Consider the following 19,827-nt stretch of genomic DNA (forward strand, 5'->3'; position numbering starts at 1 on the left):
ATAAATAAAAATAACATATTTTTTCAGTGGTCCTCTTTATTTACATATTTAGTCTTTCTGGTGTTCTTCATTCCTTTTCTAGAATTAAATTTCTATCTGGTATATTTCCTTTCATTCTATAGCACTTTTCTTAATTTTTAGTAGTGCACGTTTTTAGGAGACAAATTGTTTTTGTTTTGTCTTCATTTTTAGAGCATGTTTTCAGCAGGTATATAAATCTAGGTTGTCTTTTCTTATTTCGGCATTTTAAAGATACCATTCTATTGTCTTTGCGTCGCCATTATTTCTGATGAGTTATCCTCATCATGGTTCCCTTATATTTTTTTTTTCCTGAGTGACTTCAAATTTTTTTCTGTCTTTGGTTTCCTGCAGTTTGATCGTGATGTGTCTAGATCTGTTTTTCTTTTTAATTATTCCTCTTGGAGTTTGCTTAGTTTTTTTTTGTTGTTGTTGTTTAATCTGTCAGTTGATATTGTTTATGATTTTTGAAAAAAAATTTTCAAAGAATTCTTCACCTCCAGTATTATATTTTAATTCTAATATTTCCATTCGTCTCTTTTTAATAGTTTCTTTCTCTCTACTGCAGTTCCCCTTTAGTTCATGCATATTATCTACCTTTTTCACTATATTCTTTAACATGCTTATCAGAGTTGTTTTAAAGTGCTAGATAATTCCAGTATTTATGCTACCTTTTGAACTTGAGCTATTGACTGTTTTCTTTTTTGATAATGAGTTATTTTTCTTTTACTGTGCTTCATATTTTTTTAAATGAATGCCAAATGTTGTGTATAAAAAGAATAATAGTGCCTATGGTAGAAAAATGTTTATGCCTATTAAAGAACATGCCCCTTCTGTCATGTGATTAGTGTAGTTGAGTTGTGTCTGGTTTTTGCTTTATTTTTTTTCTTTCTTTCTCTTTATTTTTTAATTTTTATTATTGAAGTATAGTTGACATACATTGTTGTTTACAGCTGCATAACATAGTGGTTCAACAATTGTGTACATTATACAGTGCTTACCAGGTTAAGTGCAGTTACCGTCTGCCACCATATAACATTACTAAAATAATATTGACTGTATTCTCTATGCTCTATGTTCTTTGTTTTTATTCTGTAGTTGAGCTGTGTCTGGTTCTTGCTAATATTGAATTCACTGTAGGCTTCACATTTTTTGAGAGCAGGATCAGAATCTTTCTTTCAACATGGTTTGTGATTTTTCACTCAGTTCTTCTTACCTGTGCGCAGACCTAACGTGCCTTGTTCACTTGTCACAGAGGCATCTATCTTAGTTCCTCTTTCCTTCTAGTCACAGATAGACCTGGTTGGTGCTCACTGAGAAGTTCAGAATGACTGTGGAATTTTCTTTAGTTCTCCTTCTCTGCTCTCAGAAGTCATCAGGCTCCATGTCCCTGAATGTTAGTGCGGTCTTCCGCATTGCTCCTGTCCTGTGCCCTGCCATTCTCATGAGTATTTGGTGGACGTTTGTTGAAAAGAGATGTCAGGTGGGTATACTCCTCTTCTGTCTAGTATTCTCAGGGATTCTAAATTGTCATGCCAGTCCCCAAACTCATCTTTAAATATTTGTTAAAATTTCTCGTTTCTTCTTAACAACTTGTTTCTTTTCCCGTTGCTATGTCTGAAAGCAACTATTCATTCCTTTCTGCCTGTAGCCTTTCACTTTTATGACTTTTGTTCATTAGGATTTTTTGCAAACCCTGCTGTCTGATGAATGTTGAAAAGTTTGGATGGGTTGAAAAGCATTATATGGCTTGTTTTGTTATGATGGGATAGAATTCTGTGATTTTCTATATCCTATGGGAAGGCGTGATAATTGTTAATTAAGTAACATGAGCTACCCTACTCACATACCTAAAAGTCTTATGATTCAGTGATACTAAACTTGACAGTTACCTTGGATAAAGTTACCAGTGGTTGGCAGCTCATCCCTGCTCTGTCATTTCTTGCCTGTGATTACTCTATCTTGCCTTTATTCTCCACCCATGTTTTTGATTCTTTCTTTTTTGTTTACTTAACAGGCTAAAATTCTTGAAATTATTCTTAAAAATAAGAGTAGCAAATAAATTCTTAAGAGCTGTACAAATCTAAAATGCCTTTAATTTACTCTAGCTACATACTAGAAAAATAGTGAGTTTTAGCCACTGAAGCTTAGATGAAGATGAATATGTCTGTGTTTTTTGTCTTGTTTATTGGTTTAGCATAAAATGCAGGGTACTTGTCCCCTTTTATATCTTGATGTTTTACAAGACCATCTCATTGGCTGACAGAGTTTCTGTAGCTGACAAGAAGCATACATATTTAATTGTAATCCTGTGCACCTTTGGGGTCTCTTTTTTTTTCATTCTCATTCTTCAGCTTAGGATGTAACTGAAATGACAGTGGTGCCTTGGCTTAACTAATTTGTGAAGCCTGAGTGGAATGTGCATAAATGAGCCATTTTGGCAGTGAGCAGAGAAATGAAGCACACTTTTCTCATTAGTTGTCTCCCAGGCTAAAATTAAACAGAATAATATATTGCCAAATTTTAGTGATTTACGGGGAATCTGTTCTGAGTAAACTCAGGATCAGACTAGTTGTCTGCGCACTTACATGTCGGAACTTGTGTGTTACTTTTAAAGGCGAGGTCTCGTGAATTGAATATAATATGAAAATATCCCTTTAAACTTAAAAGAACTTTATAATTTCAACTAAATTGATATTAAATTATTCTCTTTTATCACCTGTTTAACACTCACAGAAGTCCAGCCTGGCTTTGTGTCATTCAGTCATCTCTGATATAATGTAATCATATAACTTTTACGAACATTTGTTGAAGTATTTTTTTAACTTCTTCTTTATAGTAAAATAAGGTTTTTAGGGTTAGTTTTCACATGAAAATATTTATTTGGTACATTTGTTTTCCTTCTCTTTTCCATAAAATCTCAGTTAAAAAGGAATGCTACTAATTCACTGAGAAAGTTTTTTGAAAAATTCACTCAACACATTTAATTTTTGACACATCTGAAAGGACTTTTAAAATAACTTGCCCAATATGGAGAATGTCTGTAATTTTCTAATTTACTTTTGTCCTTTGAAGTTTGCATACTATTAAATTTATAAACTGCTTTGTTTATATAGGATTTGTGGATGTATTTTTCATCATAATTAAAAAAAAGTTTGTGTTTATCCTGAGAATATGTATGTAGTGAGTTTTGTCTGCATGGCTATGAAAAAGGGTGAGATTTCTTTCTTTGCATCTCTTGATAGAATCTCTGTGATGCACATCACATTGTGGTTGATGCTAATAAATAATAAAAAATGATTTCCCTAAAAAAAGTAAAAATAAAAAAAAGTTTGTATGTGCCTTGTACTTGAGGTGAATAATATTAGAACAAAACTTATCCTGATATATTCGTTTTAAAAAAATAAATGTAATTTCTTTGTTTTCTTCATTATCTTTTAAACAGAACACTGTGCATACAAAAGAATATATATAACATACATGTAAATTTTGAAGTAAAATCATATACTCAATTCCATTTATTTATTTTTTATTATGTTATGTTAATCACCATACATTACATCATTAGTTTTTGATGCAGTGTTCCATGATTCATTGTTTGCATATAACACCCAGTGCTCCACGCAGAACGTGCCCTCTTTAATACCCATCACCAGGCTAACCCCTCCCCCCACCCCCTCCCCTCTAGAACCCTCAGTTTGTTTCTCAGAGTCCATAGTCTCTCATGGTTCGTCTCCCCCACCGATTTCCCCCCCTTCATTTCTCCTTTCCTTCTGTCTTCTTTTTTTTAACATATAATGTATTATTTGTTTCAGAGGTACAGGTCTGTGATTTAACAGTCTTACACAATTCACAGTGCTCACCATTTATTTTTTCCTAAGAAGTTGATTGTCCATTTATTTGTGCTTTTAATCCTCAGGTGATCATTCTTGTTGTTTGGGGTGCTTTTTTTAATCTTCTTTTCCCTTCAGTGTTTGTAGCTTCTTTCCAATTTGTTTAATAAAATGTTTATGTTTATTTTTTTGTTTTTATTTAATTTCCAGTTAACATACAGTTTAATAGTAGTTTTAGGTGTACAATTTAGCGTTTCAACAATTCCATACACACCCAGTGCTCATCAGAGCTGACCCCTTAGTCCCCATCACCTCCTTCACCCACCCCCTCACCCACCTCCTCTCTGGGAACCATCGGTTTGTCTTCTATAGTTAAGAGTCTGTTTCTTGGTTTGCCTCTCTTTTTTCCCTTATGCTCATTTGTTTCTCAAATTCCACATGTGAGTTTAATCGTATGGTATTTGTCTTTCTCGGACTTATGTCACTTAGCATAATGCTGTCTAACAAATGGCAAGATTTCATTCCTTTTTATGGCTGAGTAATATTCCATTGTGTGCACATCTTCTTTATCCATCACTCAGTGGACATTTGGGCTGTTTCCATCATTTGGCTATTGTAGATAATGCTGCTATAAACTTTGGGGTGCCTGTATCTCTTCAAATTAGTATTTTTGTATCCTTTGGATAAACACCTAGTAGTGCAATTGCTGGGTCATATGGTAGTTTGTTCTATCTTTAACTTATTGAGGATCCTTCATACTGTTTTCCAGAGTGCCTGTACCAGTTTGCATTCCCACCAACAGTTCCCAGGAGGCTTCCCTTTCTCCGCATCCTCACCAACACCTATTATTTCTTGTATTGTTGAGTTTAGTTATTCTTACAGGTATTAGGTGATATCTGATTGTAGTTTTGAAATCATTTATTTTTAATTATACATTTTAGTTTTATGGGGCTCCTTGGGTTTGAGGCTTACTGTGTTCCAACAATTTTGTAAAATTCTCAGCTGTTATGTTTTTAACAATATTGCCTCTTCCCCAGTTTTTGGTATCTCCCTCTGACATGTTTGATCTTCTTACTCAGTGCTCATATCTCTTAACCTCATTTTAATAATCGTTTTTCATTTTTCTCTTCCAGATGCATTCTAAATGAGCTCGTGCATTTCCCCCATTTCACTTTTTTTTCTCTTCCAACTATAGCTGATCTGCTGTTTAGCCTGCCCAATGAGTTTTTTACACCAATAATTAACTATGTCATCTTTATCATTTCCATTTTTCTTTAAAAGATGTTCTTTCCTGATGCTTTCTCATTGTTTGATACTCTGCATGATACCATACAAAATTTTGTATTTTAAACAGTTTATACATAGGTGTTTATTTTCTATATTCAAATATCTCCAGTACTTGAAAGTCTAAATTGTTGGTTGCTTTTTCTGACTCTCTCATAGTGGCTTGCTTTCTGTAGTGCTTGCTGATTTTTTATTAAGAGAACCATTCACAGATCATAATTTGTGGTAGTTACATGACAGTGAATTGGAGACTTTTCAAACAAAATTTTTTAAATATTACGACTTCTATTGCTCTTTCTTGGTCACTGTAAGGCAAAATTTATTGATGTCTTACTATGGAAAATGATATTTGGCCAACTTTAATTCTGTCCTCCTCACATCTCACGTTCCTCTTATATATACCTACTCTCAAAATTGTTACATCATGTTTGATTAATCAGTGAATCTATTTTTCAGAATTTATGTATTTTTCTTTATAAATATTATTCATGGTACAGTCACGCTGTATGCTACGATTAGTTATCATTTCCTTTATAGCATGTGTTTTTCCTGTATTTAATAATTGTGTTTTATTGCTCTTCCAGGGGCGCCTGGGTAGCTTAGTTGGTTAAGGGTTCAACTCTTGATTTTGGCTCAGGTCATGATCTCAGGATCATGAGATGGAGACCTGCATCCAGCTCTGTGCTAAGCGTGGAGCCTGCTTGGGGTCCTTGTCCTCCCTCTCTCTCTGCCCCTTCCCCTGCTCTCTCTCTCTCTCTCATAAATAAATAATAAATGTGTCTTAAATATTGTTATTACATTTTTCACGTACCTGTAACTACTTTACTGTTGTCGTTTTGGGGATTCCTGTCACTTTTCTCCTGTGTTAGATCTTTTGTCTCTTAGACCCCACATTCTTCTTTCTTGTTGCAATTTCTTTTTGTGGAACACATTTCTTACTGTTAAATATGTATTAATTTGTGGTGTCTTTAATATTTATGTGATATTAATTATAAAACAAATTATATTGGCTTATGTGGCAGGAAACACTGCATAGTAATTTAAACCTAATTGTAATTTCATTTCTTTATATGGAATTTAGGAAAAGTCTTTTAACTTTTAAGATTGACTTATATATTCTTGAATTTAAGTAAAAAATTTAAACTCTCCATTTAAATGTATGTAATTAATTTCTTTAAAATTAAAAGATTTTAATAATTTTTATGCATTATAGTACAGCAAATACATATATGTATATCAAATTGCATCTTCTTTTTTTTTTTTTTAAAGATTTATTTATTTATTTATTTATTTGAGAGAGAGAGAATGAGAGATAGAGAGCATGAGAGGGAAGAGGGTCAGAGGGAGAAGCAGACTCCCTGCTGAGCAGGGAGCTCGATGTGGGACTCGATCCCGGGACTCCAGGATCATGACCTGAGCCAAAGGCAGTCGCTTAACCAACTGAGCCACCCAGGCGCCCTCAAATTGCATCTTCTAATTGACTTCAGTTATGACTCCCCATTTCCAGTCATCTGTATTTAGCTTGTCCTGTTCATTCCTTCCTGAGATGTATTTGAGTGAGTCATTGCTCAGGAGCACATACATTGTTACATGGAAGTGGGTGGGATTGCTTTTGCCTCAGAACACTGCCCAAGAGTCTACACTGGAGATTCAGAAGCACTGAAAGGTGGAAGATGAATACACATGACAATTTTAGCTTGTTTGAAAATTCTGTGCCAAAGTTTTTAAAAAGGGGCTATTTCTCTTGCTTACTCCCCTCCATCTTTCTATCTCTATCTCTGTGTGGTTCACTTTTCATAGAAGTTGGTACTAATAGTAATTGTATTTAGATAATCTGCAGTATTACAGAACCAGTGGGCTTTTGCACCTATTCCGAGAACTCATCTACTCTTTATTATGTCTCTCTGTTCCTACCATATGGCCATTACTTTTCTAGCTACTGGGAGATGTAGTTGAGAGCAACATTGAAAAGTACCTCTTACTTGATACTCCATATACCCCAATAGAGCTAATAATATTTTATCAAGAAATATATGTAGAAATGCAAAAATGTATTTATGGAACACACAGAACCTGCACATAAATTATGAATGGGATTTTAAGCTTTGGTTAAGTCTGATGTGAGTTGGCTTTTTATCAGAGGGGGACTAAAATATTTTCCTAGAATGGAATTGCAACTTGTTACACTTCAGCTTTGTGTTTTATGTCAGAATGTTAGCCTGTGTTTCATCTAGGCAGATGAACATCTTGCTTCTGAATGTTTAAAGCTGTAATTTGCAGTGATTTATTGAGTGCTTATAATAATCCTTCCTTTCACATTGTGAATTAAGTTTGTAATATAAACAAAAAAGGGAGATAATATTCTGTTCTCATGACCAATATAAAAATTGCTTTTTGCCTAAAAAATAAAGCTGCTTATTATTAAAGACATATTCACTTAAAATTTTTTTTTATTTAAATTCAATTTAGTTAACATATACTGTATTATTAGTTTCAGGGATAGAATTCAGTGATTCATGGGTTGCATATAACACCCAGTGCTCATTACATCAAGTGCCTTCCTTAATGCTCATCACCCATTACCCCATACCCCACGCCTTTCACCTCCAGCAACCCTGTTTGTTTCCTGTAGTTAAGAGTCTCTCATAGTTTGCCTCCATCTCTGTTTTTATCTTATTTTATTTTTCCTTCCCTTCCCCTATGTTCCATCTGTTTTGCTTCTTAAATCCCACATGTGAGTGAAATCATATGGTAGACATACTTTTAATGAGATAATTCATTTTCCATAAAATTCATTATTTTTAAAGTGCATAATTTAATGGTTTTTAGTATATTTGCAAGGTTGTGCAACAATCACCATTTTCTAATTCTGGAACATTTTAATCACTCCCCAAAGAACCACATATCTATTAGCAGTTACTTTCCATTCTTTCCTCCCCTCAAGCACTGGCATCCGCTAATCCCACCTTTTTTCTCTGTGGTTTTTGCCTGTTCTAGCCATTTCATGTAAGTGGAATCATCCAGTATGTGCTTTTCTGTGACTGGCTTCTTTCACTTAACATGTGTTCAAGGTGGTGTAGCATGAATCAGTACTTTATTCCTTGTGATGGACAAATAATTTTCCATTATATGGCTATACCACATTTTGCTTATCCATTCAACCATTCATGGACATTTGTGTCATTTCCACCTTTTGCTATTATGAATCCTGCTTTGAAAAGTTGGGTACAAGCTTGTGAGTGGACATATGATTTTAGTTCTCTTGGTACATACCTAGGAATACAATTGTTGGGTCATTTTGTGACTGTATTTTTGCTTCTTGAGGAAATGCCGAAGTGTTTTTGAAAGTATTTGCACCATTTTATGCTCCCACAGGCAGTAGACGAGGGCTTGAATTCCTCCACATCTTTGTCTACCCTTGTTAACTTGTCTTTTTATTATAGCTGTCCTACTTGGTGTGAAGTGATATAAAGCTTACTATTTTGTATGAGGAATTAACACAATTTTAAAATCTTGATTTTTAGGTGCTGTACTTCTTTGTAGTGTACAAGGAGTAGCAGTTAATATTGATCCAGTCTTATACACCTGGCTCATTTATCAGCCGCAGAAACGAACCAGTAGACATATGCAGCAGGTGAGAAATTTTTATAATTTATTCTCTTAATGAGTAAATCTTTTTCTCATTTCTTAGAGTTACATATTGTCTGAATTGATTTTTTTTAATGGATGTACCATAATTCCTTTGTCCTCCATTCTACCCCTTTCAAGCAGTTCTATTCCTTCATTTCTAAACAGTAAATTACAGCTCAAATAGAGTTTCTTTGACTATTGAGGTGGATTTCTGTGCAATTGCTGGTAAAGCAGAAACACTGGAGAGACTAGTTTAGGTGGTCCTATTTTACTGACTTGTTTTAGATGTTTGTTCTGAGTGTTTGATGCATAAGAATTGCGTAGTAAATGTTAGCTTTTGTTTTTATTATCTCTCTATTTCCTCTTCATCTTTAGGTTTACTCAACAAGTATTCATTGAGTGCCAAACCCCTGGATTGGGATGGTTGGTATAAAAGAGTTGGGATATGTGCTTATTTAAAAGGGTATAAATTACAAAGTAAAACGTAGCTAATTGTAGTTTCTGGAGTGCTTAAATTCTCTGTCTCATGATGCTTAAATGGAATTCTTACAGACGGGTTTTATTATTCCCATTTTAAAAATGAAGAAACTGATGCTTATTGACATTTACCTGCCTATTGTCACATGTAGTAAATGGCAGAACTTAAATGTTTTTCAGGCCAAATGTATGCTATCTTGCATTGCATTTTCCCATTGACTTAATTGTAATTTTATAGTACTCTAATTGGAATAACTTGGTATCTTTTTTTTTAATATGGAACTTTTCATGAATTTGCCTGTCATCCTTACTTAGGGGTCATACTAATCTTCTCTGTATTGTTGCAGTTTTAGATTATGTGCTGCCAAAGGGAGTGCTGCATCTTTTTTCTGAAGTAACTTAAAGCTAATTGATAGAAAAATACACAATTTTATAATTAAATAAGATAATAAAAAATTGACAGTGACAGAATATTTCAACCCATGTCTCAAGGAGCATCTTTTAAAGGATCTTCTTCACCCTGTTTTAATTTTATTTGAAACTTGAGCTTCCATTCCTCAGTTTCATTCTTTTTTTTTATCAAATAGTTAGAGACCATGAAACACTGTGCTAGATACTGGGGCTGCAGAAATAAAAGTTCATTTTTAGCATATCCCTCCCTCTAGAGGTACTTACTGTATTTAAGGATATGAAGGAATATAGTAATGCCATTTTTAGAAATTGCTATGTTAGATCCACACAGGATTATGTGGAAAAAGATAAAGAAGAATAGTTCTCACAGGCAGGTGAGGTTGTTAAAAGGAGAAATTAAGACAGTTGAGCTGAGCATCACAGGAGTAAACCAGACTGGGAAGTTTGCTTTAGACTGAACTCTGTGAGCAGAGAAAAAAAAAAAGCATTAACTTGGTAAGAAAGAGACCTTCAATGTTTCCAGACTAGAGCCAATTGTTCTTATAGAGGCTGGTAGGAATTGGAAGCCAATTCATAAAAGATTTTTTTTTGTAATACAGAATGTTTGTGACTTCATCCTGAAGGGTAAAGAACTATAGGAGCCTGATATAAAGAGATTTGAATTTTAGGAAGTTTACTGTAACAGAATGTTGAATAAAACTAAAGATGAGGAAATACAGAGATAATAAAAATGAAAGCGAACATTTACTAAACAGTTCTTATGCATCAGATACTCAGAACGAACATCTAGGCACTCTGAGGGAAAATAGGCCATTAAAAAAATAGGACCACCTAAACTAGTCTCTCCAGTGTCTCTGCTTTACCAGCAATTGCATAGAAATCCATCGTAATAGTCAATGACACTAATTCCAGGGAGCATTTGAGAAATATTTTAGGTGTAAGTTCTTTTAATTGAGTAGTAATTGACATGTTAGTTGTCAGATGTACAACATAATGATTTGATATTTGTGTATATTGTGAAATTATCACCACAATAAGTAGTTAACATCCATCACTACAGACAGTTGCAAATTTTTTTCCTTGTGATGAGAACTTTTAAGAGCTCTCTTAGCAACTTTTAAATGTACAATATGGTACTATTAACTGTAGTCATATTGCTGTGCATTACATCTCATGACTTACTTGTTTTTTAAGTGGAAGTTTGTACCTTTTGACCCCATTCACCTCCACTGCCCCCATGAGTTTGTCCTTTTTTTTTTTAATATACCACATATAAGTGAAATCATATGGCATTTTTCTTTCTCTGACTTACTTCACTTAGCCGAGTTGTCTATTAGGTCCATCAATGTTGTCACAAATGAGAAGACTTCCTTTTTTTTTTTTTATGGCTGAATAATATCCCGTAGTATTGTAAATTCTCATTGGTTATTTTATAAATGATGCAGTTATGTCCAGTACAGTAGAGATATCTCTGAAGGTCAAATAATATTCCAGCATCTTTTTTGTTGTTGTTCTAGCATCTTAAGTAGATTGATTCATCTGATTGATACCTTTAAAGATTTTGATATTTAATTTTATTATTTTATAACTGTTTAAAATTAAATGTAAATATATATTTAAAAATATGTTTTTCTAAGTTCAAAAATAATAGTTTTATTTAAAAGTAAAAGTAATAAATACCCATAATCCTACTCATGCAGAGTTACAAATAATATTGGGATAAATATCTTCATAGCTAAATCTTTGAGTTTTTTAAAATATATTTTTGAAAGTGTAATTAATAGTTAAAGGCATGTATTGGGGGGCCTGGGTGGCTTAGTGAGTTGAATGTCTGCCTTTGGCTCAGGTCATGATCTTGGGTTCCTGAGATCAAGCCCCACATTGGGCTCCATGCTTAGCTGGGAGTCTACTTCTCCCTCTGCCTCTCCCCATCGCTCATGCTTTCTTTTTCTCTCTCTCTCTCAAATAAATAAATAAATAAATAAAATCTTTAAAAAATTTGTTAAAGGCATGTATTTAGCGTATTTTAAGGCCTTTGTTATTTTGTGACTTACCTTCCAGAATTGGTTATATTTACATTCTCACCCTCACTTCACAGTATTACTATTTTACTATGGTTCATCATATCTCAAAAATATACTTTTAAAAATATCCTTAACCTACTCTTTTATTCTTACTTTTTTTTAACATGGGTAATTGAGAGAATAGTATAATTAATCCCCATGACCATATCACCCAGCTTTAATAATTATCAACTCATGACTACTCATCTTCACTTTTAAAACTCTATTGGGGAAAAAATGCCAATATTCAGTAGGGGTGAAAATATAGAAAATGGATAAATTCATACTACTGGTATGAGTGAAAATTGATGAATTGGCAATATCCAGTAAAATTGAAAATGAGCCTAGCCTCTAACCTCCAAATCCCACTTTTTGATAAAGATATGCTCTTAACAGATATACTCATAGGACCCTGAAGAATCATGGATAAGCCTCTTATTGCAGTCATGTGAAATTGGAGACAACTTGAATGACTGTAAGGAAGTGGATAAATAAAGCATGACATATTCACATGATATAATTAAGTAGAAATTATATGAGATTTCTTAATCTCATGGATGGATGTCTCATATTGTATCTAATGCAAAAAGCCAATTTCCAAGGATATATGCAATATGAGAACATTTATGTATATTTTCCCAAAACCACCCTTAGAAATAAATAAATAAATGGTGAAATAAATGGTGTGTGTGAGTGTGTGTAAGTAAAGATAGCTGTAAATTGTAAAACATGAATTTCAAGGGTTATATCAGTATCATAATAGGGATTGATTCTGGGAGGAATGGGCAGGTGGTTAGCAGTTAGAGGGATTTTAGCCTTATCTGTAATATTTCATTGGTCTCTAAAAAAAAAAAGGAAATATAAAAATGTAAATAGCCAATAACTGTTGGATATAATGAGAATGTGGATGTTGTTTTTTTCTTTATAATGTCCTATACTTTTACATTTATTAAATTAATAAAGAGGGAGAATTTTATAGGAAGAGCAAAAAAAGCTTTTAGGTATTTTGAGCTCATGGGATATTGATGCATCAAGGATAGGAGAAATCTGGGGCTAGCACACAACTGATATTTGAGGGACTATCTAGTACCAGAAGGTAGAAGAATATTAGTAGAAAAATGGAAGGTTGCTAAAAATATTGTTTATTTTTATATTTTTGACTGGAATAGCCATATTTCCAAAAAAATGGAAGAAATCGAATCATCTTACTCTATATCCAGTATCTTTTCATGCCTGACATGTAGTATCTATATTAGCAATCATTCAGCAAATATTTATGGAGAGTCTTTCGGACACCGTTGTAGGTATTTGGAATACAGTTCTGTAGAAGACCTATCAGAGCCTGATGTCTTGTTAGGAAGGGTTTTGTTTGGGCTTTTAACGAATCTTTAAAGAATGCCTTTGTGAAAATGCACCCAGTTTCAGCCACCAAAAGGAAGGATTTTTTTGTTTGTTTTGGGGTATTACCAATATTATGGCTTTCATGAATCTCATCTTTCAGCTATTTTGCTTGAATTAAATATCACACTGTGCAGAACATAATTTTTCTCTAATACATTAAATTGAATCTGAACATAGTTGTAATTTTTTGGAGTACTTGGTCATATTCCAGGTTTATAAGTGATGGGCAAGAAATTCAAGGGATTATGGAATCACTAAATGCTAGAACATAAGTAGACATCTCCACTTTGATATTTTATAGTTGAGGAATTTTAAATGCACCAAAACTTAACAATATGTTGAACATTTCTCATCTAGGTCTTAAAATACTATTTCCTATTCAGATTTGTATAAATATTATCAGTTTTACTAAATTCTTAATAGGAAAGCAGGTACTATACATTGTGATGTTTCCCACAAATATATTTAATCTTTCCATTTTCTCATTATCAGCTTTCTTGTCCTTTTACTCAGCTTAAGTAGGAACTTTAAAATAATTTGCCTTTTTCCTCTCTATCTCATAACTTGATTGATTATGTTACATAATTAGATAATGTACCTATGTTCTAATTGGAATATTTTATAATCTAATTAATATTAAATAAGTAATAAAGGTTGAGTGAGGCTTAAAGGTGGATCTTTAAAAATGTGATGGTTGTGCTGTTGAGAGTAACGTTAGACTCCATTGCCGCTCGACCAGCCCCTCCAGAGTTACCATCTGATGCAGCTGTATTACAGTTATCAGCTGTTGTTGCCCAGGCTGCAATTTCCTTCTCAATTTGTGGCTAAAACCCAACATTTGATGATTGTTTTCCACCCAGTTCAACATTGATCTTTGATCCTGCAGCAAACTTAAAAAATACTTTTTTTTCTTTTTTGCCAAAAATCTGACAAGATTGTTTTGGGCGTCATCAGCAGTAACATCAGACTTTATTTCAGTGAATAAAGATGAAACAGCTGCTTTATTGTCCAATTCAGCACTCATGCATTCAATATAGGATCATAATGTTTTCCAGCTTTCTCTAACTATGGATACTTTTCTATGCTTTCTAAATATGCTGTGTACATCACTTTGTCATACAAAATATAGAGACTTTCAGCAATTCCTTACTAAGTTGAACTGTAACATGTAATTAATCACTTTATAGAAGTATGCCCCTAAAATATCATTTGATAAGGATAACTTTATTTTCTAGTAGTTATAATTTTCAAAGCTAATTGTAGTTTTGATTTGCCCTTACCATATTATCTTTACGCTTCTTTCTGAAATTTATTTTAAATTCCATTTATTTCCCTGCTGTCTTAGTTTTCACCCAGAATTGTAATTTCACACTGAAACTAAGTGTCCCTGTGTGAATTTGTGTGTATAAGACAGACAGAGAGAGGGAAGAACTGAGAGAGGTACAGATTGACTGATATTTTAACTTCACCACTTATGAAGGATTTTCCTCAGTGTTGCCATGTTTAGCCTTCACTGCCTAAGAAACAGTAAATAATTGAGTGTTTCATTCGCCTCTCTCCAGCAGCCTGTCGTAGCTGTTCCTCTTGTCATGCCAATTAGCAGAAGGAAAGAGGATGAGATGTCTGTTGGAAGTGCACCCCTGGCAAAGCAGCAGTCGTATCAGGCCTCTGAATATGCCAGTAGCCCTATCAAAACAAAAACAGTAACAGGTATGTGTCAAGAATTCTAAAGGGTCTGTGATTTTACCCTAACTCTACTAAGTTATCAAGTTATCTGGGCCACACTATCACGCATGCCAGCCAAAGACACAAGACTCCTGGAATGGAGACAAAGGACTTTATTATCTTACAGCATTAGCAGTAACCCAGGGTATTAGCATTTTCTTGTGTCCCTGCCCTAAGCCTAATTCCCACAGAGTGGCACCAAGGAGGTCAGATGTTACCTATACACAATGGATTATGTTAGAGGAGAGGAACCCTCAATTAGGGAACCTGAACTGGTTATAATCGGTAGAAAACATGCCTGCCATTTTCTCTGGAGGGAGGCACTATTTGTAACTTGCAAGGCCTTTAGCCTTTTCTCAAAAGGAGGACAGTATCTGTCTTTTTAGGCTATATGCTGTACAGATATCCTTGAAAACACGACTGGGCACAAAGGCACTCACCTGTCTCTACTTTTAAGACTTGCAGAAACACTAGAGACTCATAGATAAACCGTCTCCCAATAGTATGTTCTTTCTTAGAGTGAATTCTTGCAAAACACGGTATATCTCAATTTTCTCCCTCTCCCTTCTTTCACTTTCTCAGCTAGATCATCTCTGCAAATACAGAACATAAATATTCTTCTTTAAGATAGTTTTTAAATCCCCATTTGTGTAATTAAAAAACACTTTATGATTGCATTTAAGTGCTGTTCTCCTCATTAAGTTGTAATGTTTGTGATGATAGTCACCTATCTTTAGGAGATTTTATATTTTTCCTTAGATACTAAGCTTTATTTCATAGGACTCCTGTATTTCAAAACCGTATTGGGAAAGGTTTTATATTTTCAGTAAATTAAAAACCACTTATTGAATGTCTGTAATGGGCAAAACTCTGTTGTGGTATTGAGTGTAGATACATTAATGAGACATAATCCATGCCCTTAAGGAATTTAAAATATTATAAATCAAACTAACATTTATAGTTTAGAGGAAAAGTACTATTTTCTGACCATATTTAACAACAATAAAATGGTAACATTTTGTGAAGTTTTATGCCTCTTATTTTACTTCTCCTAAAGTGTCACTGTTATGTTTATTTTGTGAAATTATTAGACTTCCACCTGTCAGCATCCACAAACCTTTTACTCTGTTGAGATTTTCTTTATCAGATGACAAAAATACCAATTTTTGTAACATAGGAAGCTGATCTGTAACTTAAGTATTGAGTTTTTAATACAGAATTAGGTATTATTTCCTTTAGATACTATGCTAAATTTTATACTTTAGATCCCCTGAACTGTTAATTTATATAAAGGTTTATAAATATCACCTTTTTTTGTAGTGGGGGGAGGGACAGAGGGAGAGGGAAAGAGACAATCTTAAGCAGGCTCCATGCCCAGCACAGAGCAGCCCCGATGGAGGACTGATTCTCATGACCCTGAGATCATGACCTGAGCCGAAATAAAGAGTCAGACGCCTAACAGACTGAGCCGCCCAGGCGCCCCATATAATTATCACCTCTTGATAAATAAAATGTCTACTAAAGGGTCATTTGATAAAAGTAAATTTAATCTTGTATGTATATTAACCACATATTCTGACCTCCTTCTTACTATTTAGTTGTGTTCTTTAAATCACACTTGATAATTGATTTAAAATAATTGTTAAGGATAAATATAGGTGAGAGAAAATGCTTAGATTTAAAGGAAATTGCATGACACAGCTATATAGAAATTATGATCATAGACATTTATTCTTTATGATTTGTGTATCTTCCTTCTTGAATGCTCACTATTTTTACTTCTCTGGAAACCTTGGTGTTAGTGCTCTCTTGAGAATGCTCTGTGCTCATCATTTTCCTAAGATTAAATTTCAAAAATTTCAGTTCTATTTTTAATTAGAGTACACTTCCTGTTTCAGTTTTAATTTAAAAAATGTTTTATGAGTCCTTTGTGTCTACTTCTAAATGAAGTTACCACTGTTGTACTCATTATTTAATTGCATCATAAACTGTAATGAATTTGGTAATGCATTCATAACCTTTTACACATCTTGTTTGTTTTTTTAGTATTACTCTGTTAACCTTTAAATTGTATAGTTCAGTTAGTCTTAAATATATTCACATTATTATGGAATGCACATTTAAATTTTTTAACTGAATTTTACAGTGAAGAACTGTCAGTGTTAATTTATGCCTGAATTCTTATTAAAATGAGTTTTCATACTTTCAGCCTAAGTTCCAGTCTTGGTCTTAAGTCATTCCCAACAATTATGTAGTATTTTTGGCACATGAAGGCCAAAGCTTGGTGATACTGCACTGGCCTTGATTTTGCTTGGTGATTATTCAACAAGAAGCAGACATTTTCCTCTTCCAATCACAATTAACCAATGTTAAATAGCTGGCTACAGGGAGAACATATGTTTGATGGTTGGAAATGTGTTGACAGCAGAACAACACTATTTCAGTGATATAGGCACATAGGGCAGGCCACGCCAGAATAAAAGCATGTCTCACATGAAGATAATATATTATCACAGAATTCTAAGTAATCTTCTAGAGAACGTATTTTTGAAAACAGGGAAACCCTTAAAAGCTCTGACATCTGTTTACCCTATGTTCTGGAAATGTTATGAAAATTAATTTGGAGCTCTTGATGAAAATGTCTGTAATGGAGATGAAAACTTTTAAAAGCAGGATGCTCCATAAATGGTAGTTCCTTAAAAAATACCAGCTATTTTTATCTTACATGTTTATGTATTACTTCTCAAGTCCAAAGCACTGTAAGTACATGGTTAAAATAATAGAAGGCCTTTTAATTTGACTTCTTGACTACTACCAAGATAATAATAAATTAAGGTATGATAATTAATGATGTAAATTTTAGTAGATAATGCCACAATTTTAAAGTATGGAACTTTAGCTTCTGAGCATGATGGTATATCAGGGACTAGATTTATATTCCTGCTATAAATAACTAAGAAACTTGTCCAAATATATGGGAGAAAAAAAGCTTCTAGACATTCGACAATAGGCAATACAGGACTGTGATTCATCATAGAAAGGAAACAAAGCAGTTGAGCCTTAGGATTGCCCTGCTTTCTGGCTAAAGGCACATTCCAGATCACAGAACAGGGTGCAATATATTAAGCTGAGCTCAGCTGTCTTGCTGAATTGAAGTTTAGGGAGGTAGAGTGACTGAAGTAGTAGGAGGTGGAGAGGACTGCAAATCATGGGATAAAATTCTAGAGAGAGAACACTGTGTAGCAGAAGAGCTCCAGCAATCAGGAATAGTGTTCTCATTGAGTATTTGCTAAGTAGTAAGCCATGCATGCATAGGACGAGACTCTGCACAGTTGGGCAAAGGATGACCTAGGAACCATGATCTGAATGATTCCCAGAGCTCACACAGGGCTGGAAGGCATTCAGGTTCCTATTGTTATAGTATACAATCCCGATAATTATTCAGGACCTTCAGGAGAGACCTTAGAAAAGCCATGCCTCTGTAGTGGATCTAAACTATTGAAAATGTAAAGGCTCCCTTAGACTCATCTTAAGCAAATTTTAAAAAGCCTCTGAAGCAACAAAAACAGTGAGTAAGTTAAGTGCTGGCAAAATGAAGCCCAACACTATTAAGAGGAAGGTAAGAAGATCCAGACATGTAACAACTTAAAAGCACAATGTCAGGCATTCAATCAAAAACCAACAGAGATGCAGAGAAGTAGGAATCTATGACCAGAAGAAAAATAAGCCAATAGAAATGAACTAAAAAATGGCATAGATGATAGAGTTAGCAGGTGTATTAAATACTTGTACGTTCAAACGGGTAATTATAACTGTGGTCAGGTATTTAAGGAAAGATGAGTACATTTCAGAGAGAAATAGAAGATATAATACAGAACCAAGCCCTACTCTAGAGTTGAAAAATGTATGGGAAGGGAGAAACTGACTGGATGAATTAACACTTGAGTAGACATTGCAGAAGAAGAAATCAACCTTGAAGACCTAGCAATAGAAACCTGCCAAAATGAAGCACAAAGAGTATAAATGGAAAAAAAGTGTACAGAATGTTAGTAGACTGTGGGATGATAATTAATTTGGGTAGCCAGAGTAGGGTCTCACTGAAAGTTTGAACAGATGCTTGAAGCTGGTAAAGGAGGGAGCCATGCAGATATCTTTAGAAAAATCATATGGAGTTATATATGTATCTTGGAATAAATTATCCAGTCTAACCCCTTTGCTTTATAATTATGGAGATTGATTCATAAAGAGGTCAAGCAACTTATCCAAGGTTAAAAAATATTTAGTGAAAAAAATTTTTAGTGAAGCTTGTTTTTAAAGTTCCAGATAATGTATTTCACCCATCCCACCACCTGCCTCCCCTCTGGTAACCATCAGTTTGTTCTCTGTAGTTAAGAGCCTGTTTCTTGGGATTTTTTGTGTTTGTTTTGGTTTGGTTTTTTTGCTTATTTGCTTTGTTTCTTAAATTTCACATATGAGTGAAATCATACGGTATTTGTCTTCCTCTGACTGACTTATTTTGCTTAGCATAATCCTCTCTACTTCCATCCATGTTGTTGCAAATGGCAAATTTCATTCTTTTTTATGGCTGAGTAATATTCCATTGTGTGTATGTATATCATCCTCTTCATCAGTCAGTGGAATTAGGTGATGGGGATTACAGAGGGCACTTGTGATGAGTACCAGGTGTATGGAAGTGTTGAATTGCTAAAAAAATAAATCTTTCAATATGAATATATTTACATTGCTCCTTGGTTTATCAAGGAAGAATAATTGGTTAAACTATTTAATCCTTTTTAAAAAATCTTTCTCAATTTGATTATTGTTTAACTCTGTTCTTCAGGTTCCATTTGGCAAAGTTTTTTCTGATGCTATACGAGGTGCTTTGCTATTTAGCAAATTATGGAAAATAACACTTGAAAAGTAAACAGCATCCTGATGACCTTAGTTAACATATTTCCTCAATGTGTTAATGCACCTATAGGAGA

General features: G+C 33.9%; 1 protein-coding gene and 1 non-coding gene across 10 annotated transcripts in view; one reads left to right on the forward strand and one right to left on the reverse strand.

Annotated features, from left to right (window-relative positions):
- Window positions 1-19,827, forward strand: part of VPS13B (vacuolar protein sorting 13 homolog B) — a 746,502-nt gene that overhangs the window by 299,629 nt on the left and 427,046 nt on the right. For 8 of the 9 annotated variants that reach the window (XM_073893022.1, XM_073893021.1, XM_025870900.2 and 5 more), the window contains 2 exons: window positions 8,660-8,769; window positions 14,680-14,827. In XM_073893022.1, the coding sequence (XP_073749123.1) occupies window positions 8,660-8,769; window positions 14,680-14,827 (258 nt within the window). The remainder of the gene's footprint in view (window positions 1-8,659; window positions 8,770-14,679; window positions 14,828-19,827) is intronic. The other variant, XM_073893017.1, reaches the window with a different exon arrangement.
- LOC112823793 (U6 spliceosomal RNA) lies at window positions 9,513-9,619 on the reverse strand. Its single transcript, XR_003208148.1, has one exon. It is a non-coding gene; the product is annotated as a U6 spliceosomal RNA (small nuclear RNA).

The sequence above is a fragment of the Callorhinus ursinus genome, unplaced genomic scaffold (assembly GCF_003265705.2).
Source record: "Callorhinus ursinus isolate GAN/ISIS: 27379988/994484 unplaced genomic scaffold, GSC_fseal_2.0 scaffold5, whole genome shotgun sequence".
Lineage (NCBI taxonomy): Eukaryota > Metazoa > Chordata > Mammalia > Carnivora > Otariidae > Callorhinus > Callorhinus ursinus.